The sequence below is a fragment of the Arachis ipaensis genome, chromosome B05, assembly GCF_000816755.2.
Source record: "Arachis ipaensis cultivar K30076 chromosome B05, Araip1.1, whole genome shotgun sequence".
Lineage (NCBI taxonomy): Eukaryota > Viridiplantae > Streptophyta > Magnoliopsida > Fabales > Fabaceae > Arachis > Arachis ipaensis.
In genome coordinates, this window is record NC_029789.2 from 145,124,003 (window position 1) to 145,141,564 (window position 17,562).

General features: G+C 33.5%; 2 protein-coding genes across 4 annotated transcripts in view; both read left to right on the forward strand.

Moving 5' to 3' along the window:
- Positions 1-17,562, forward strand: part of LOC107644704 — a 100,938-nt gene that overhangs the window by 26,530 nt on the left and 56,846 nt on the right. The gene's annotated exons all lie outside the window — the stretch shown is intronic.
- LOC107644700 lies at positions 7,258-13,942 on the forward strand. Of its 3 annotated transcripts, XR_002347555.1 has the most exons (6): positions 7,258-7,476; positions 7,792-7,982; positions 11,569-11,921; positions 12,108-12,711; positions 13,464-13,622; positions 13,818-13,942. XR_002347555.1 is itself a non-coding variant. In XM_021103171.1 (5 exons), exons 1-5 carry the CDS (start codon positions 7,325-7,327, stop codon positions 13,489-13,491), a joined length of 1,356 nt encoding a protein of 451 aa, XP_020958830.1. In that variant the 5' UTR covers positions 7,258-7,324; the 3' UTR covers positions 13,492-13,590. The 3 variants fall into 3 exon arrangements, 2 of the variants coding, with proteins under 2 accessions (XP_020958830.1, XP_020958829.1); XM_021103171.1 differs by lacking the exon at positions 13,818-13,942 and having other exon boundaries at positions 13,436-13,590; XM_021103170.1 differs by lacking the exons at positions 13,464-13,622; positions 13,818-13,942 and adding an exon at positions 13,058-13,415.

The following is a 17,562-nucleotide window of genomic DNA, read 5'->3' on the forward strand; positions in this document are numbered from 1 at the left end:
AAGGAAGGTTTTAGTTGGTGCATTGGGGATTTGGAACAGAACTTTTGGTTTTCTAAATGGAGAAGAGAGGGGCGACTATGTCAGGAGATGGATTATGTTCACATTTCTGATTCGGATCTCAGGATCTTGGACCTTTGGTCATCTGGACAGTGGAACCTTGAGAATATCTATTCTCCTCTGAATCAGTCTCTGCAGAGCAACATTAACTCTTACAACCCATATGTTCAAGCTGGTTCAGAGGTCGGTTGGTGTTGGACTGGTGCGGCCTCAAAGGTTTATGATGCTCATAGTGGTTATTTGTGGCTCAGTAAGAAGATGTTTTGTTGGGAGGATAGGGGTAATTGGCTTTGGCTTTGGTGTCAACATGTTCCGGAAAAGCACAAATTATTGGCCTGGCTATGTCTTCGGGAGGCTCTTCCTACTGCTGCATTTCATTTTAGGAGGGGCATTTCGCACACGGATAGCTGTCCACGATGTTTCTCAGGTCAGGAATCGGTTTTACATTGTATTCGGGATTGTCCAAAAGCCCAACTTGTTTGGCAAGCTTTAGGGATCTCCGATCAACCAGTAGATTTGATGAGTTGGTTCTTACATAATAGCAAACAGCGCCCCTTTAGATTCTTTTCTGGTCTCTGGTGGATTTGGTGTTCGAGAAATAACGAGATCTTTCATCCTCACGAGCATTGGACCACAGACAAGGTGATTGGTATGGCTTTGTCCTTAGAAAAGGAGCTCCGAAATATTTTTGAGTTGCAATGACTATCTATCCTCTCAACTATTAGTGGCTCTTGGATTTCCCCCTCAGTGGGTATCTTTAAGATTAATTGTGATGCTAACTATCCTGGCAGTGGTGCTCGAGTTGGTTTTGCTTGTGTTAGCAGAGATTGGAAGGGAAGGTGGCAACGAGGCTGTCTGGGAACAATTGAGAGTCGTAGCATTTTGCAAGGAGAGTTGTTTGCTATTTGGAGAGGCTTTCTTTTAGCATGGGACTCGGGACAAAGAGACATTATATGTGAGATAGACTGTGTGGAGGCTTTTACTATTGTCAATAATTTACAAGATTGCTCTGGGTTTATTGATCCTTTGGTGTTAAAAATCCGAGATATCATGTCTTGGAAATGGCGTGCTGATCTTCGGTTGATCTTGAGAAATGCAAATATAGTAGCAGACATCATAGCAAAGACTGCAATGAGGACTATTTCTCCCCAAGTGGAGCTTCCATTGCCTTAGAAGGAGTTTGAGAGTAGTATTCAGCGGGACTGCCTTTCTTAAGCAGTTTCTTGTTTTTTTTTCTTTCTTAGTTTTTGTTTATTTTCTTTTAAGTCACCAAAAAAATTGTTTAGGAAATAAACATATCAATATTTTAACAAATCATTGGTAGGTGTAATTTTTTTTTGCGTCTTTTCTATGTTAATCAAATAAGAATTTAATTTTGATGTTATATTAGTGTAAAATAGTTTCACGTGCATCTAATTACGCAACGCTATCAAAATTAAACTCATCAAATAATTACGGTTATATACCAAACAATATTGTGGAATACAAAATCATTAAATTTTTTGTTATATAATTTATTTAATTTAATTTAAAAATAAATATTTATGTACTCAAATTTTAATTACAATACTTTAGATAATCAATAATTTAAAAAAATAAAAAAATAATATCATTCAATACAAAATAATTTAAAAAATGAGATTTAACTAAAATGTAATAATTTGTAATTGTAGTGAATGGAGGCAATACTAAAGAAGAAGGATGGTGATAGTAAAAATACAGAAAAGTGCATCTAGTAGTGAGAGAAAAAGCACTGCGAATCCAATAATGAGATAAAAAAAATTAATAACAGAAGAATGAGATCAAAGCCTTGGTATAAAGTATTCGCATAAAGAATATACCAAAACAAAATGATAAATAATTGTTATATACAGAGAAGCACATTTAGAACGGAGAAGAGAATTAAGAAAAATTGAAAATGATAAATTATTGAAATGAAGAATTGAAGAAGAGGTTACGCGTTTCTACGGTTATTAGTGAAAATACAGAATGAAAATGAGATAGAAGAATATGTGTTGTTGTTAACGGGGAAAATTTTTTTATTTAAAGGAACTGACACATGCATGTACCGATGTACGGAGAACTTCTATCATTAAGGACAATATTGGAACATAAAGTTGGACACCAAAACTCAGTCTTGGCATTATATATTGTTATTGTTAAAAGAATAATATCATTCAATACAAAATTTTAAAAAATGAGATTTAACTAAAAGGTAATAATTTGTAATTGTAGTGAATGAAGGCCATACAATCACGATGTTGAAAGAAGGAGAAGGATAGCAATAGTAAAAATACAGAAAAGTAGAGAAAAAGCACTACAAATCCAATAATGAGATAAAAAAAATTAATAACAGAAGAATGAGATCAAACTCTTGGTATAAAGTACTCACATAAAGAATATACCCAAAACAAAATGATAAGATCTATACAAAAATTATTTATCACTGCTAATTATTCTTTTCCTCCTTTCATACATGGCATCAAAAATCAACATTTGGTATCGTGGTTATTTAGTTTAGAAAACCACAAAAACTCATCCAAATAATTGTTATATACAGAGAAGCACATTCAGAATGGAAAACATAATTAAAAAAAATTGAAAAGGATAAATTATTGAAATGAAGAATTGAAGAAGAGGTTACGCGTTTCTACGGTTATTAGTGAAAACACAGAATAAAAATGAGATAGAAGAATATGTGTTATTGTTAACCGTGGAAGTTTTTTTTATTTAAAGTAATTAGGCATGCATGTACGGAGAACTTCTATAATTAAGGGCAATATTGGAACATAAAGTTGGACACCAAAAACTCAATATTGGCATTATATATTGTTATAGATTTTAATTTAATTATGAACAAATTTGCATGTACTTGAATATCAGTACTCTACATCATTAATTGTTTAGGAAATAAACATATCAATATTTTAACAAATCATTGGTAGGTGTAATTTTTTTTTGCGTCTTTTCTATGTTAATAAAATAAGAATTTAATTTTGATGTTTTATTAGTGTAAAATAGTTTCACGTGCATCTAATTACGCAACGCTATCAAAATTAAACTCATCAAATAATCACGATTATATACCAAACAATATTGTGGAATACAAAATCATTAAATTTTTTGTTATATAATTTATTTAATTTAATTTAAAAATAAATATTTATGTACTCAAATTTTAATTACAATACTTTACATAATCAATAATTTAAAAAAATAAAAAAAATAATATCATTCAATACAAAATAATTTAAAAAATGAGATTTAACTAAAAGGTAATAATTTGTAATTGTAGTGAATGGAGGCAATACTAAAGAAGAAGGATGGTAATAGTAAAAATACAGAAAAGTGCATCTAGTGGTGAGAGAAAATGCATTACGAATCCAATAATGAGATAAAAAAAGATTAATAACAGTAGAATGAGATCAAACTCTTGGTATAAAGTACTCACATAAAGAATATACCAAAACAAAATGATAAATAATTGTTATATACAGAGAAGCACATTCAGAACGTAGAAGAGAATTAAGAAAAATTGAAAAGGATAAATTATTGAAATGAAGAATTGAAGAAGAGGTTACGCATTTCTACGGTTAGTAGTGAAAACACAGAATGAAAATGAGATAGAAGAATATGTGTTGCTGTTAACGGTGAAAATTTTTTTATTTAAAGGAACTGACGCATGCATGTACGGATAACTTCTATCATTAAGGGCAATATTGGAACATAAAGTTAGACACCAAAAACTCAGTCTTGGCATTATATATTGTTAAAAGAATAATATCATTCAATACAAAATTTTAAAAAATGAGATTTAACTAAGAGGTAATAATTTGTAATTATAGTGAATGGAGGCCATACAATCACGATGTTGAAAGAAGGAGAAGGATGGTAATAGTAAAGCACTACGAATCTAATAATGAGATAAAAAAATTAACAGAAGAATGAGATCAAACTCTTGTATAAAGTACTCACATAAAGAATATATCCAAAACAAAATGATAAGATCTATACAAAAATTATTTATCACTGCTAATTATTCTTTTCCTCCTTTCATACATGTCATCAAAAATCAACATTTGGCATCGTGGTTATTTAGTTTAGAAAACCACAAAAACTCATCCAAATAATTGTTATATACAGAGAAGCACATTCAGAATGGAGAACATAATTAAGAAAAATTGAAAAGGATAAATTATTGAAATGAAGAATTGAAGAAGAGGTTACGCGTTTCTACGGTTATTAGTGAAAACACAGAATGAAAATGAGATAAAAGAATATGTGTTATTGTTAACCGTGGAAGTTTTTTTATTTAAAGTAATTAGGCATGCATGTACTGAATGCAGCATCAAAGTACTGGCATAGATTTTATTGTATTTCTAAATCTTATATCTGGTTGTATACAAGTAGGAGATCTCTTATTAGCTTCATCCGTTCAAGCTTTTGTACTCAAATATGGACGCGATAAAGAGGAGTTTATTGAAAATTTGCTAATAACTATGTATGCAAAATTTAGTGACCTTGCCTCTGCTAGAAGGATATTTGATTTGATTATCAAAAAGAGCATTTTCTCATGGACATCAATGATTGCAGGATATGCCCATTCGGATCACCCATTGAAGGCATTGCATTTGTTTAGAAGGCTTGTACGGACAGATTTTAGATCAGATGGACTAATCGCTGCCACTGTTTTATATTTAGGATCAATTAGCGTAGCACAAGAGATGGAAGATTATATTTCTCTAAATGGATTGGAATTTGATCTACAAGTCCAAACATCTCTCATACACATGTACTCCAAGTGTGGAAGCATCAAGAAAGCCAAAGAAGTATTTGAAAGTGGCAGACAAAGATTCAACTGTCTGGTCTTCCATGATAAATAGTACTAGACTTCACCATCAATAATAATGATGCTTCAGTGTTCTTGCATGCTCAACATTGCTGTATCATGAAAACCATCTTAGATTATCTCTCCAGTTTGTCTGCTAATGATGGTTTATCAGGAGCAATGAGAGCATTTTGCACATTGTAGTAGTAGCTACATTGAAGCAAATATGAAAGTTGAGTCCACTGCTTCAGAACTGTTGAGAGCTGATAACTTAAAATCTAACCTTGAAAATAACAAGAATCAGTTCAATGATACAGTGGAGACCTTGAAAAGAGCTGCGGCAAAAGTTGGCACATTTGGAGGAAATGAAAGAGGAGTTAGAAAAGCAAATCAAAACTACTAATGCTAACATCATGGATTCTCGAAACTAGAATGAGACCTGCGCCATGTGCGGGATGGGACGGTATTTTAATGATAGTATATTATAAATATTAAAAATTACTATATTTTGTAGAATTAAATTAAATATGTGTAAATTAAAGTTAAATTTAAAAGGTGTTTTATTTAAAATAATTTGTGGTACAAAAGATTTGGATGTTGGAGTTGTACAAAATGCATTTATTTGGTTTACAAAAAGTGTTGTAGCACTTTGATCTGAAATAAGTATTGGGTTAGTAACTAATAATTTGATAGATGAGATTATGAAAAGTAGATAGAGTTATCTTATATACTACAAATGTAGTTGTCTCCTTTTCATCTAATATAATCATTTCTAAGCAAAGAGGCCCCTCTTCATTTGTGGTTGTTAATGTTTTCTATAAACGAACCACATAAACTTTGATAAACCAATTATCTGTTTGTTTGGTAATATTGTCCAAAGAATGATGCTCCATTGAGTAAGTTTGAGATTTTGTGTAGTTCGAAAATAAATTTCTTGTGCTAAATTTGATGTTATTTGAATGAATAGTGATAAGAGACTTATATAAGTAGGACAAATAGGGCCGACAAATAGTATGAAATTTGAATATTTATAACGTAAAATTTATTATGATTAATAATATTATTATGACATTTCTAATATGAATGTTTATTACATTTAATGAGTTTTTTATAGAAATTAATTATTGGGGTTATAAACTTATTGTATTGTTTCTAACGATAAGATATAATAAATATATGGATTATTTTTTTGTTTTTTTTGCTGATTTGAAAATAATAGATGATTTAGTAAAAATTGAATTGTTGATTCTAAAATTTTGCCAAGTAAACGATGTTGCTAACATGGCATTAGCAGGAGGAGAAACATGTCTTAAAACTTATACATCTACTTTTATATATTAAGAACAGAAAAACAGAACACGACTCGAAAGAGAAAGAGAGATGTCTACGTAGAAGGAAAGGTACTGAAAGCTCAAATGGATGTGATGAAGGAGAAATTACCACGTTTGCAACATGAGCATGACTTGGCAAAGGAAAACCAGGAAGAAATCAAAGCTGAATGGTCAGAGCTTGGAGAAAAATTAAAAAAGATTGTTGTAAAGTCAGTTCTACAAGATTAGCAAGAGGAATTTGGTACATGATAAAAATTTTAATTTTTATTAAGTTCACTATATCATATGTTTTCCTTTCAGATAGTGTTAAGCCTGTAGGATAACAATACCACATCTCTCACCATTGATTTTGCATTGTGGGGCCTATTTGATTTTTATGGATTTGTGTATCGTTTTTGCAGTGATGTTTCTATTAAATTTCATCATTGGAGCAACAGGCAGTAGTGAAAGAAGCAATCTTGGGCAACTAGGCCACGCGATTTTCTCTTCAGTGCAAGTCAATTGATGGTCAACTCAACCATGTTAGAAAACACATAGTGAAACTTCTTGGTAATACTAATACTAGTTACCTAGTAACTACCAACAATCTGTAACCTTTACATGATGTAAAAGATAAGACATTAATTATTGGTTTAAGTTAGTGGCATCTTTTTTCAACAAAAAAATAAAAATAAAAAAGGCAAGATAGAGGAAGTGGAGTTTGATTACAAATTTTTATATATTTGCAAGATTAAACCTTTGCTTGTAGTTGGTGTTTGTAGCGAGCTAATATGTAATATCATGGCAACCACCTCCTCCTCCTCCTACTTTCCTTTCACTACTACTTTTCCGTTCACCTATGATGCTTTTCTCAGCTTCAGAGGTGAGGATACCCGTTCTGGCTTCACTGGCTATCTCTATTACTCTCTCACAAATAGGGGAATCAAAACTTTCATTGATGATGAGGAGCTTGGCAGAGGGAAGGAGATCGCATCCTCACTTTTCACTGCAATAGAACAGTCCAGGGCCGCAATCGTTGTGCTCTCTAAGAATTATGCTTCTTCTTCATTTTGTTTGGATGAACTTGAGTGTGTTAAGGGAAAGGGCAGGTTGATTATTCCTGTTTTCTATGACGTGGATCCTTCTGATGTGCGGAAGCAGACAGGGACTTATGGAGAAGCATTGGCTGTGCATGAGAACAAGTTCAAGTTCGAGGCTTAAGAGATGGAAAATGGCTTTGGAGAAAATAGCAGACTTGTCTGGTTATCATTTCAAACACGGGTACCCGCCTTCTTAACTTCTCTGCTATCCTTTTTAAGAGATAATTCAAAACAAACTATGTATGAATCCTGGGAAAAGGATTGCAAAAGTGTCTATTTTTTAAAGATGATGGGCTATTACAAGGACGGATTATTTAATAACATGAGGATAAAACAAAACTAATGATACTCGGTGAACAATCTATATATGAATCTAATTAACAACTAAATTTATATCTTAACAAAAAAAATAATATCCTTAATTACTTTATTGTAAACATGGTCATAATGCGTTAGTGTATGTATGACTTCACACACAACTATTCTTATTGGGCAGGGATGGATATGAACACAAGTTTGTTGCCAAGATTGTTGGACATGTATCAATAGAGATTAAACGTGCTACTTTACCTATTGTAGATCACCCAGTTGGATTGGATTCCCAAGTGGAAAAGGTAATTTCTCTTTTGAATGTTGGGTCTAGTGATGGAGTTTGCGTGCTCGGGATTCATGGAATTGGTGGAATAGGTAAAACAACACTTGTTGTGGCAGTGTATAATTGGCTTGTCAATCATTTTGCAGTTTTATGTTTTGAACATATATGTTTCCATGAAAATATAAGAGAGAATTCAAATAAATATGGATTAAAACATCTGCAGAAGACCCTTCTGTTTGAATTAGTTGGAGAAAATAAAGTTACATTGATGAGTTTTAGAGAAGGAATATCAATGTTAAAGCAAAAACTCCAACGAAAGAAAATTCTTTTGATTCTAGATGACATTGACCAACAAGAGCAATTAGATGCTCTAGCTGGAAATCTTGATTGGTTTAGTCCTGGTAGTAGAGTTATCATCACAACTCGGGACACGAGTTTGCTATCAAGGTATGAGGACAGAATAACATATGAGTCAGATAAGTTGAATGATAAAGATTCTCTAGAATTGCTCAGTTTCAAAGCTTTAAAAACTAACAAAGTTGATCGAAGTTACTTAGACATCTTGAGCAATGTGGTAACTTATGCTTCTGGCCTACCATTGGCTTTGGAAGTTATGGGATCCAACTTTCTGGGCAAAAGTATAGAACAGTGGAAATCTGCGCATTAGATCAATACAGAAGAATTCCCAATAAAAAGATACAAAATGTGCTTAAGGTAAGCTTTGATGGATTGGAGGAATTTGAGAAGGAAATTTTTCTTGATATTGCTTGTTGTTTCAATGGATGTGAATTGAAAGATGTCAAAAGGATACTTTGAAATTAGATGTGGCATTGGAAAGTAGACATCAAGAGCTTTCCAATGATATATAATAGTTCATATTGAAGCAAAGGATTGAAGCTCAAAGTTCAGGAAACATCAAGCATAAAAAGTAAAGAACAAGCAAGTGTTTGGCAACAACTTGGGCAACAACGCCCAAGCACCATGTCCCACTCCTAGGAAATTCAGCAGCACGTTGCCAACGTGTGTTTGTACTGGCGTGTTTGCTAGTAACGCCCCTCATTGGGCCAGAATTGATGCCAACTTGCTCTGCATCCTCTGTTTCTCATAAAGGCTAGCAACTTCACTCTAATGAGCCAGCCAAATCAACAAGGACAAAGCCCATAAATCTCAACCAATCAAAGCCACAAGAATCATTTAGAATAGTTAATTTTCATTTTGTTTGTAATTTGCTTTTAATTTCATTTCAATTTGTAATTTAGGAAAGCCTATATAAAGGCCATAGTTTCATAGAATAAGGGAGCTCTCTCTTAGATTTTTTTAGACTTTTTATTTATTTTTTTTTTAGACTCTTAGACACTTTTACATTTACATCATAGTAGTTACTTTTGCTAGCTTTTACTCTGCTTGGTACTACACTCCCAATTGGGAAGCGTAGCAGGGAGGAAGTTAGTTTTTTTTTGCAATTTTTGAATTTCAGTTTTCAAGAACTTCTTCTTCATTCTTCATTACTCTTCTCTACTCAATTTGAATGTTTGCTTTTGCACTTGTGGTTGAATTTAGAGCTATGATTCACTAAACCCCATTTTCATTAGGGGGAGGAACTCTGCTCATTTGAATGGATTGATAACTTTTCTTTTCCTTCTCAATTCAAGTGGTTCATCTAAGAGAAAACTCTTGTTCTTCACAGATTCAATCACCATCGAGAGAGGGATTAATCTATATGAATTATGTGGTGAATTTGAGAAAGGAGCTACATAATTCAGTTTAGAGTTCATCCTTTCATGATTTCCTTGATCAATACACTTTGGTTGGTATGTGAGATGTAACCTCCCTTAGTTGAGATTCTGGAAGTTGTGTGGCTTGGAATAGAAATTGAACTTCATCTCTTCTCATGAACAATTAGATCACGAGAGTGGCAATTGGTTGTGTTGAGAGAATTGAGTTACCAAGAGATTGGGACTCAATTACCCACAATTTGCCATGGATCTATACCCATGATTGAGAAGGAATTGATCAACATCAATTCATGAGAATTTGCATCTCTGATCCCTAATGATCCTTTCCATCATTAATTCTCATTTCTTTTGCTCTTTAGTTATTTGAATACCCATTATCCAATTCCCTTCTACATTCTTGCAATTTATTATTCTTGTCATTTACATTCTGTTTCTCTAGTTCTTGCGATTTATTCTTCTGCTCTTTAAAATTCTGCAACCTTTACTTCCTTGCAATTTATCTCTAATGTCATTTAAGTTTCTTGCACTTTAAATTTCAGTCATTTACTTTTATTTTCTTTCTTCATTGCAATTCTTTAGATTCCTTGTCATTTAATTTTTGCAATTACGTTCAAGAATCAAATCTCATGAAATCAAAACCATGTTTGCTTGACTAAAAATACCATTTAACTAAAGTTGCTTAATCTACCAATCTCCGTGGGATCGACCTCACTCTTAGTGAGTTTTATTACTTGATACGATCCGATATACTTGTCGATTGTAAGTGAATTCTTAATTTTCGCGTATCAAAAATCACTAATAAAAATGGATGCATATCGTGGAATAATCTTGCATGCCCTCATTTAAGACATGGGTAGAGAAATTGTGCGTCAAGAATCACCAAAAAAGCCTGGGAAGCGTAGTCGATTATGGCTCCTTGAAGATATAGTTCAAGTTTTTGAAATGAATATGGTAAGATAAGTATGAATGGTTTAGTTAAGTGCTCTTATTATCCCTTGAAAATTTTCAGCTCTCTGACTTCTTTGGATTCTTTGGATAGAATTAGTAGGATCTTATATTTTTCTAAATGTGTGTAATAAAGTCCTGAAACATATAATTATACATGTAATGATGTTGTTTTGTGTTAACAGGGATCTGACAAAATTGAAATGATACATATGGATTTTCCCAAGTTTGAAAAAGTAATAAGATGGGATGGAGAGGCTTTCAAGAAAATGAGAAATCTCAAAACACTGTTTATTAGACATACTTATTTTTCCCAAGGTCCCAAGTATCTTCCAAATTGTTTAAGAGTGTTGAATTGGGAGGAATATCCTTCACCTTGTTTACCACTTGATTTTCATCCGGAGGGACTTGTCATATTCCAATTATCCGGCAAGAGTATACAGTCAGTTAGGTTTCTTGAAAAGCAAAAGGCAAGTCTAAAATTCTTTCATCCAAAACCTTTATATATGACAATAAAAATCTTCAAGGTTTTTCATCATTTGACATCCTTTTGTTTTTTTGTTGTAGTACATGAGCTTGACGGTCATAAATCTTGATGATTCTAATGTAGAAGAGATACCTGATATATCCGGAGTCCCAAATTTAGTAAACCTATCATTGAATATGTGCTTGAATTTAATTAAAATTGACGAATCAATTGTATTCTTAGACAGACTTAGCGTATTGAGTGCTCAAGGTTGCAGGAGGCTTAAGAGATTTCCATCTATCAAGTTGACCAATCTTGTACATCTCTGTCTTTCAGGATGCTCTAGTCTTGAACATTTTCCAAAAATGTTAGGGAAATTAAAGAATATACTAACAATTTATTCGGATGGTACTCTGATAAAAGAATTGCCATCTGCTATTAAAAGGTTTTGTTTGATTAGCCATTCAAGTATGATAAAACATGGAGCAAGTTCCCCACCAGCACTAAGTCCCCCAATTGTCATGTCTCCAGATGAAGAGAAAGTGACTTCTGAGAGGTCTGAAGTAGATGTTGAAGAAGAACAAGGGAGTCCAATGGCACCTTTGGAGGCAAAACATTCTGCCTGCAAACTACCAGATTTGCTCCATGAATCTTTTACAACTTATCTTACCTGGTTTCGCAATGTGGAAGATTTAGACCTGTCAGAGCATAATTTCACAGTTCTTGATGAAAGCCTCAAAGAACTTTGCTCCTTGAGGTCACTTAGTTTGAATGGCTGCAGAGAACTTCGAGAAATTAAAGGGATTCCACCAAACATAAAGTATTTCTCTGCAAGAAACTGCATATCCTTGACTTACGCCAGAAAATACATGTTACTTAACAAGGTTCCTCTATCCCTATGTATTGGACTTGATCATTTAAAATTGATATTCTTAATATTATCTTCAGTTTCAAATAACTATCTATTGTACAGACTAGTAATTCTAGTAATCAATTTGTTTCAAATGAAAACTTCTTTGGAACCAAAGCAGTACATATTGTTAAAAGTATGAAATGTATTTGACCAACAGGAATTGCATGAGGATGGAGCCAAGGATTTTGTTCTTCCAAGTAGTAGCATTCCAAAGTGGGTGGAGCATAGTAGCAACAATGATTCAATTTCTTTCTGGTTTCACAACAAGCTTCCTGAAATCTCTTTATGTGTTCTTGTTGGACCTGCGGTTGATCTTTCGCGTACACACATTTGTCCGGAGTTCATCATCAACAGCAGCAGAGGTCAAGCGGAACATCTTGAATCAGTGGAGACATCCAATCAATTAGTGGATCATATATTTATTACTGATCCAAAATTGATGAAGTCCAAAGTGAATGAAGTGATTTTAAAAAATGAATGGAATCATGTTGTGTGTACAATTAAGTCTTGTGGCCAAAGGGGACCAGCTATCAAGAAACTTGGAATCTATTTTCACAAAGATAGAAGTAGCGTGGCGAATATTCAATTTATTGATCCTCTGTTGCATAAAGAAGAGTTGATCATGGGAAATTTTCAGATAAATATGCAACAACAGAAGTATATGGCATCACATGAAAGGAGGCTTTCATTGGATCTTCCTTTAGGAATGAGTTTTTCATTGAATGATCATGTGAGTAGGGAACCAAATTCCAGTGTGCAAGGTAATTTACATTGATGCCATTTCATTTATGAGTTCATTTTCATTTTCATGGGTATTTGTGAGTTCCGTGTAAATCCATAAAACTTGGAATAGTTATACTTCTTATCAAGTAGTAGCTTATTATTTCTTACTAGGTAGAGAAAATTCAAAGTAACATCTAATTTGGAACCAAAAAATAGTAATTTGTAAAGATAAGTGAAGGTTATATATGTAGTAATTAATTACCTTTTTTTTCTTGACCGGCATAGGCAAGGTGCTTGATCAATTTTGTCATTTTCTTACTCAACCAGGTTTATTCTGCTTGTAGCATATATAAAGTGTGACTATTCATGTGCTTTGCATTATAGGCCCATGTGTTGATGATTTATGTACACTAAGGTTGGGCTTAGACTACATTGACCTGCCTTGTCATGCATCTTCAGAAAGGGATTATGGTTCAGATTCAACATTGTTAAGCTTAGCAAGTAATGATACTGCTAATGATGGGGGGTAAACAATTGAAATTTTTATTTTAAACATTCGAAAACAAGACATCTCAATCCCTCTCTATCTTTTGCTCTTTTTTTTGGTCTTCATTTTTAAGATGTTCATATAACTAATTTTTAATAAAGAAATTTGTAAAGAGAGAAAGTGAAGAGTTAATTGACTCTTGATTATTCTTCCTAAACTTTGTCTTATATGTAGTTTATATATTTGGGCATTTCATAAAGCTTGAATTCTTGCAGAAAGTAATAATGATTTATGGATGTATAGCAAAGAGTTATCCCTGCGCCAATGTTAGCAAGAATTTTTGGACTCTCACCTGAGATCAAATTTAATGCAATTATCATCCACAAGCTACAACATCAGAGATTAAGAGACAGATTTCTTTCCTTTGACTTATACATAATTTCTGTTCTTCACTTGGCAAAAGTTGGTTTGCACTTTACACTCCTCAACTATGTCTATATATTACTCTGCTTGATAATGTCATTCATCAAACAAGTATATAAAGTTATAAACTCTTAACTCTTAATAAGTAAAATATTATATTTAAATGCATTGAATTTTTTAAAATAAATTATTTGACTTCGATTTACCTTTTTCGTCTTGTATATTGTGTATTAGCCCAAGCAGTGCTGGATCACCCTGCTAATATACTGGCAGAATATTCTCAATCCCCATTTTTGGCTGAGACACAAAACCTTCAAGCTCCATTATTTCCCTCTTCATTAAGTGGAATGGCTATTAGAGAAGAAGTAGTAGTACTAAATCCAATAAACTAGATTCAATTTATTATTGATGGTTTCAGTGACTAAGAGAAGGGGGGTTGAATCTTAGCCCCCTTTTCGCTTGATAATCCTTGCTGACCTGTGAGACCAATTCAGGAAACTTTTTGTCTTTTTATCTCGTCACTGGATACGAGACTTTTTCTTTTGTCTCGTCCTTAGCAACGAGACTTTTCTTTTTGTCTCATCACTTGGCACGAGATATTTTTTGTTTTTGCTCCTGTGCAGTAGAAACAGAAATGGAGTAGAGAAGAGAGAAAGATTACACCCAGATATATCCTGGTTCAGCTGCTAAGTGCAGTGCAGCCTACATCCAGTCTCCATCACAAGCATGATGGAATTTCACTATAATCAATCTGATTACAAACTGTAAAGTGCTAACCCAACTTACAAGAGGATTCCCACAGAATCGTGAAACACAACATAGATAAACAAAGGAACTCTAAGACATCTATGGCTTTTTCTTTTAATTTTGCACTCTCTGCCTTTTTCTGCTCTATGGCTTTTTCATACAAACCTCACTGTTTGCCTTTTTTCATGAGACTCAAGACATGACAAAATTAAACAGAAAAATACTAAACAGAATACATTGAAGGAGAAGAGAAATCTGTTAGCTCAGGTAGCTCTGAGAACTCCCTTCCTTTCGGTAGCTTATTTTTGCTTCCATGGCTACCAATGTTTCCTGGTTAAAGACCGAAAGAGAGAGGAAGGAAAGATGAGAGAGAATGAAGAGTAAAAGCAATTAATTGAAATAGAACATATTAAATGGGATTGCTTTTACTTTCCTTGCTTGAGTGGTGTGCTGCATTGATCAAATCAATCATGTCACTCATATTCTCTCTCTCATTTATGTTTCCAATGCTGGCAAATTAAATTTTGAAATCCATCCCTTAACAAGAGATTGAATCCGTTGGAAAGCATGGAGTCAATTTGCTTTCTTTCATTATGTATCAGATCAAGCATTGGATCTTTGGTTTGATATGGGCTTCATGTTGAAATTCAATAAAAGCTGGCCCAATTAATAACATTTGCTTTCCTGATGTATATTTTTCGGATCATGCATTGAGCAAATAGGAAAGCATTCATTTGGGCTTGTAGCAATAATAAATCAATCTGGCCCATGTAACAATACATTGTTTCAGCCACAATAATTCAACATCAAAGCTAAAATTCTTAGAAGTATATTGGGCTTGCACCAGATTTTCATTTTTGGCCCAATCTGAACCTGCATTGCAAAAATTAATTTAGTCATTTTAATTTAGTATCAATAATTTTTGCAACTGATTTTATTAATAATGTTTGATCATCACTTAATTAGAAATAGAGTTTTCCAAACTCATCAATCTCCCCCTTGATGACAGACATTATTAAAATTGAAATGGAAAGGAATTTAAAGTTTGAGTAAAGAATACTCCCTTTGAAGTTGAATTTCTCCCCCTTTCAAATTGTCACATGGCTCCCCCTTGATATATGCTTTTCTTACCAAGGGAAGCACTAACCTGTAACAATTTAATCAAGCTTCAAGAAACAGTGTTATTCAACATTTTATTTTGATATGTTGAATGCTTGATTTATGAGCAGATTTGAATGATATACAAAACTCATTTGTTATCAATAATTTGATTATCTGCTTAAAAATTTTTACATACATCAATCAAAAAGGCTATCCAAATGATTTTCAAACATTTTCTAGTCAGGATATCAGAGCAAAAAAATTATTATGATGAGAAAAATATTTGAAGTACACATGATCAAAACATGGCAGTTTTTATACTTTACAATTTAAAGGAACTGCCAAAAATATCAAGCATGTTAACTAGGATGAAACAGATTATTCAATACAATCATGCATATTCATCAAGGTTAATTAACAATCAATCACACATGCATTGCCAAATCATTATAAAACAGTAGCTTCAATGCTATCATCAAGCATCAAAATATATCCTTTTAACCAGGGTGATCATGAATTTTTAACAGAAAATTTCATCCCCTGTTTTTCATATTTCAATTTTCAGCTTTTCTCCCCCTTTTGTCATCAAAGGGGCACCTGCAAGAAACGATGATTATGGGAAACATAATATGCAATATAAAACCCAAAACATAACCAAAAGGTGTCATCAAAGTATCACCTAGGTAGCTATTGTCAGTTTCAAACCTAACAAAACAAAGTAACTAATTGAGCCAAAGTGTGCCAATATCAAACAGTAACCAGAAAGTTAATCATCAGAAAGATTAAAGTCAGAGTCCTCTGCTCCTGCATCACTACCAACTTCATCCTCAAGGCTTTCCAACATTAGACTGACCCTTTCTTGGCATTTCTTCCATGCCGACTCATTTTCATATGCAAATTTGCGAGCAGACTTGTGAAATTGAACCATGAGATCGGACATATTGGTGAATTCTGTGAGGATTTCTCTGAGGGAACCAGTCGTCTTTGAGGATTCTGGGCGGCCCTCAAAGTCGTCATCAGAAGCCATTGATTTCTTTCCCTTTTTAGCAGCCCCGCCTCCTTTGATCATGGAGACCTTGTTCTCTACATCCTCATTGGTTAAATCTACCTTAAAGTACTCAAAAATGCACATGAGAAACATTCCATAAGGTAGATTAGCCTTTTTAGTACTCTTCACAGACTCCCACATGTGTTGAATCATAATATAACTAAATGAAATGGAAGATGAAGTAACAAGAGCAAATATTATGAGACAGTCAGATACGGTTACCCTGTTGTGAGAACCACTTTGAGGAGTGAGAATGTGAGTTATGATGCGGTGCAGCAGGGAATTAGTTGGACCCAAAGCCTTGTGAGTCAGAACAGTTCCATCTAGGCCAGATAAATTTTCACATATTTGATGAAGCACCTGCTTGTATGTAACCCTTACATGTGAATCCCATTTATCACTCATGTAAGCCTTTGGCCCTTCATCAATGTATCCAAGGGCAGAAGAGATGGTTTCAGAATTCAGGGTGATATGAGCCCGTTTCACATAAGAATGAAGGCTACCATCAATAAACCTCAGATTCGCATAGAACTGTCTTACCAACCCTGGGTACACCATTTTATGAATAAGGAGCAACGGTGCCCATTTGAGACTATCGAACAGGGGCTGGAGATTGATTCCTTTGGAGGCTAGAGACTCGAGATTCACTAGGTAAGAGGGGCACAGTGTCGTTTCTCCAAAACTTCTTTGTGAAATTCAAAGAAAGCACACGTAGAGAACCTTGAAGGATCAAAATGTGAGTGATACAATGTCATCAACATAAACTTGAATAAGAAGTATATCATTATTAGATTCTTTGATAAATAAAGTAGTGTCGGTGGTACCCCTTTGAAAATGATTTTCCAACAAGAAAGCACTAAGCCTTTCATACCAAGCTCTTGGAGCTTGTCTAAGACCATAAAGAGCCTTAGTTAATTTGAAAACATGATTTGGAAACTTTTTATCCTCAAAACCGGGGGGTTGAGCCACATACACTTCTCTATCAATAAAACCATTAAGGAAAGCACACTTAACATCCATTTGAAACATTTTGAAACCTTTATGGGCGGCATAGGCAAGAAGCAACCTAATTGCTTCCATTCT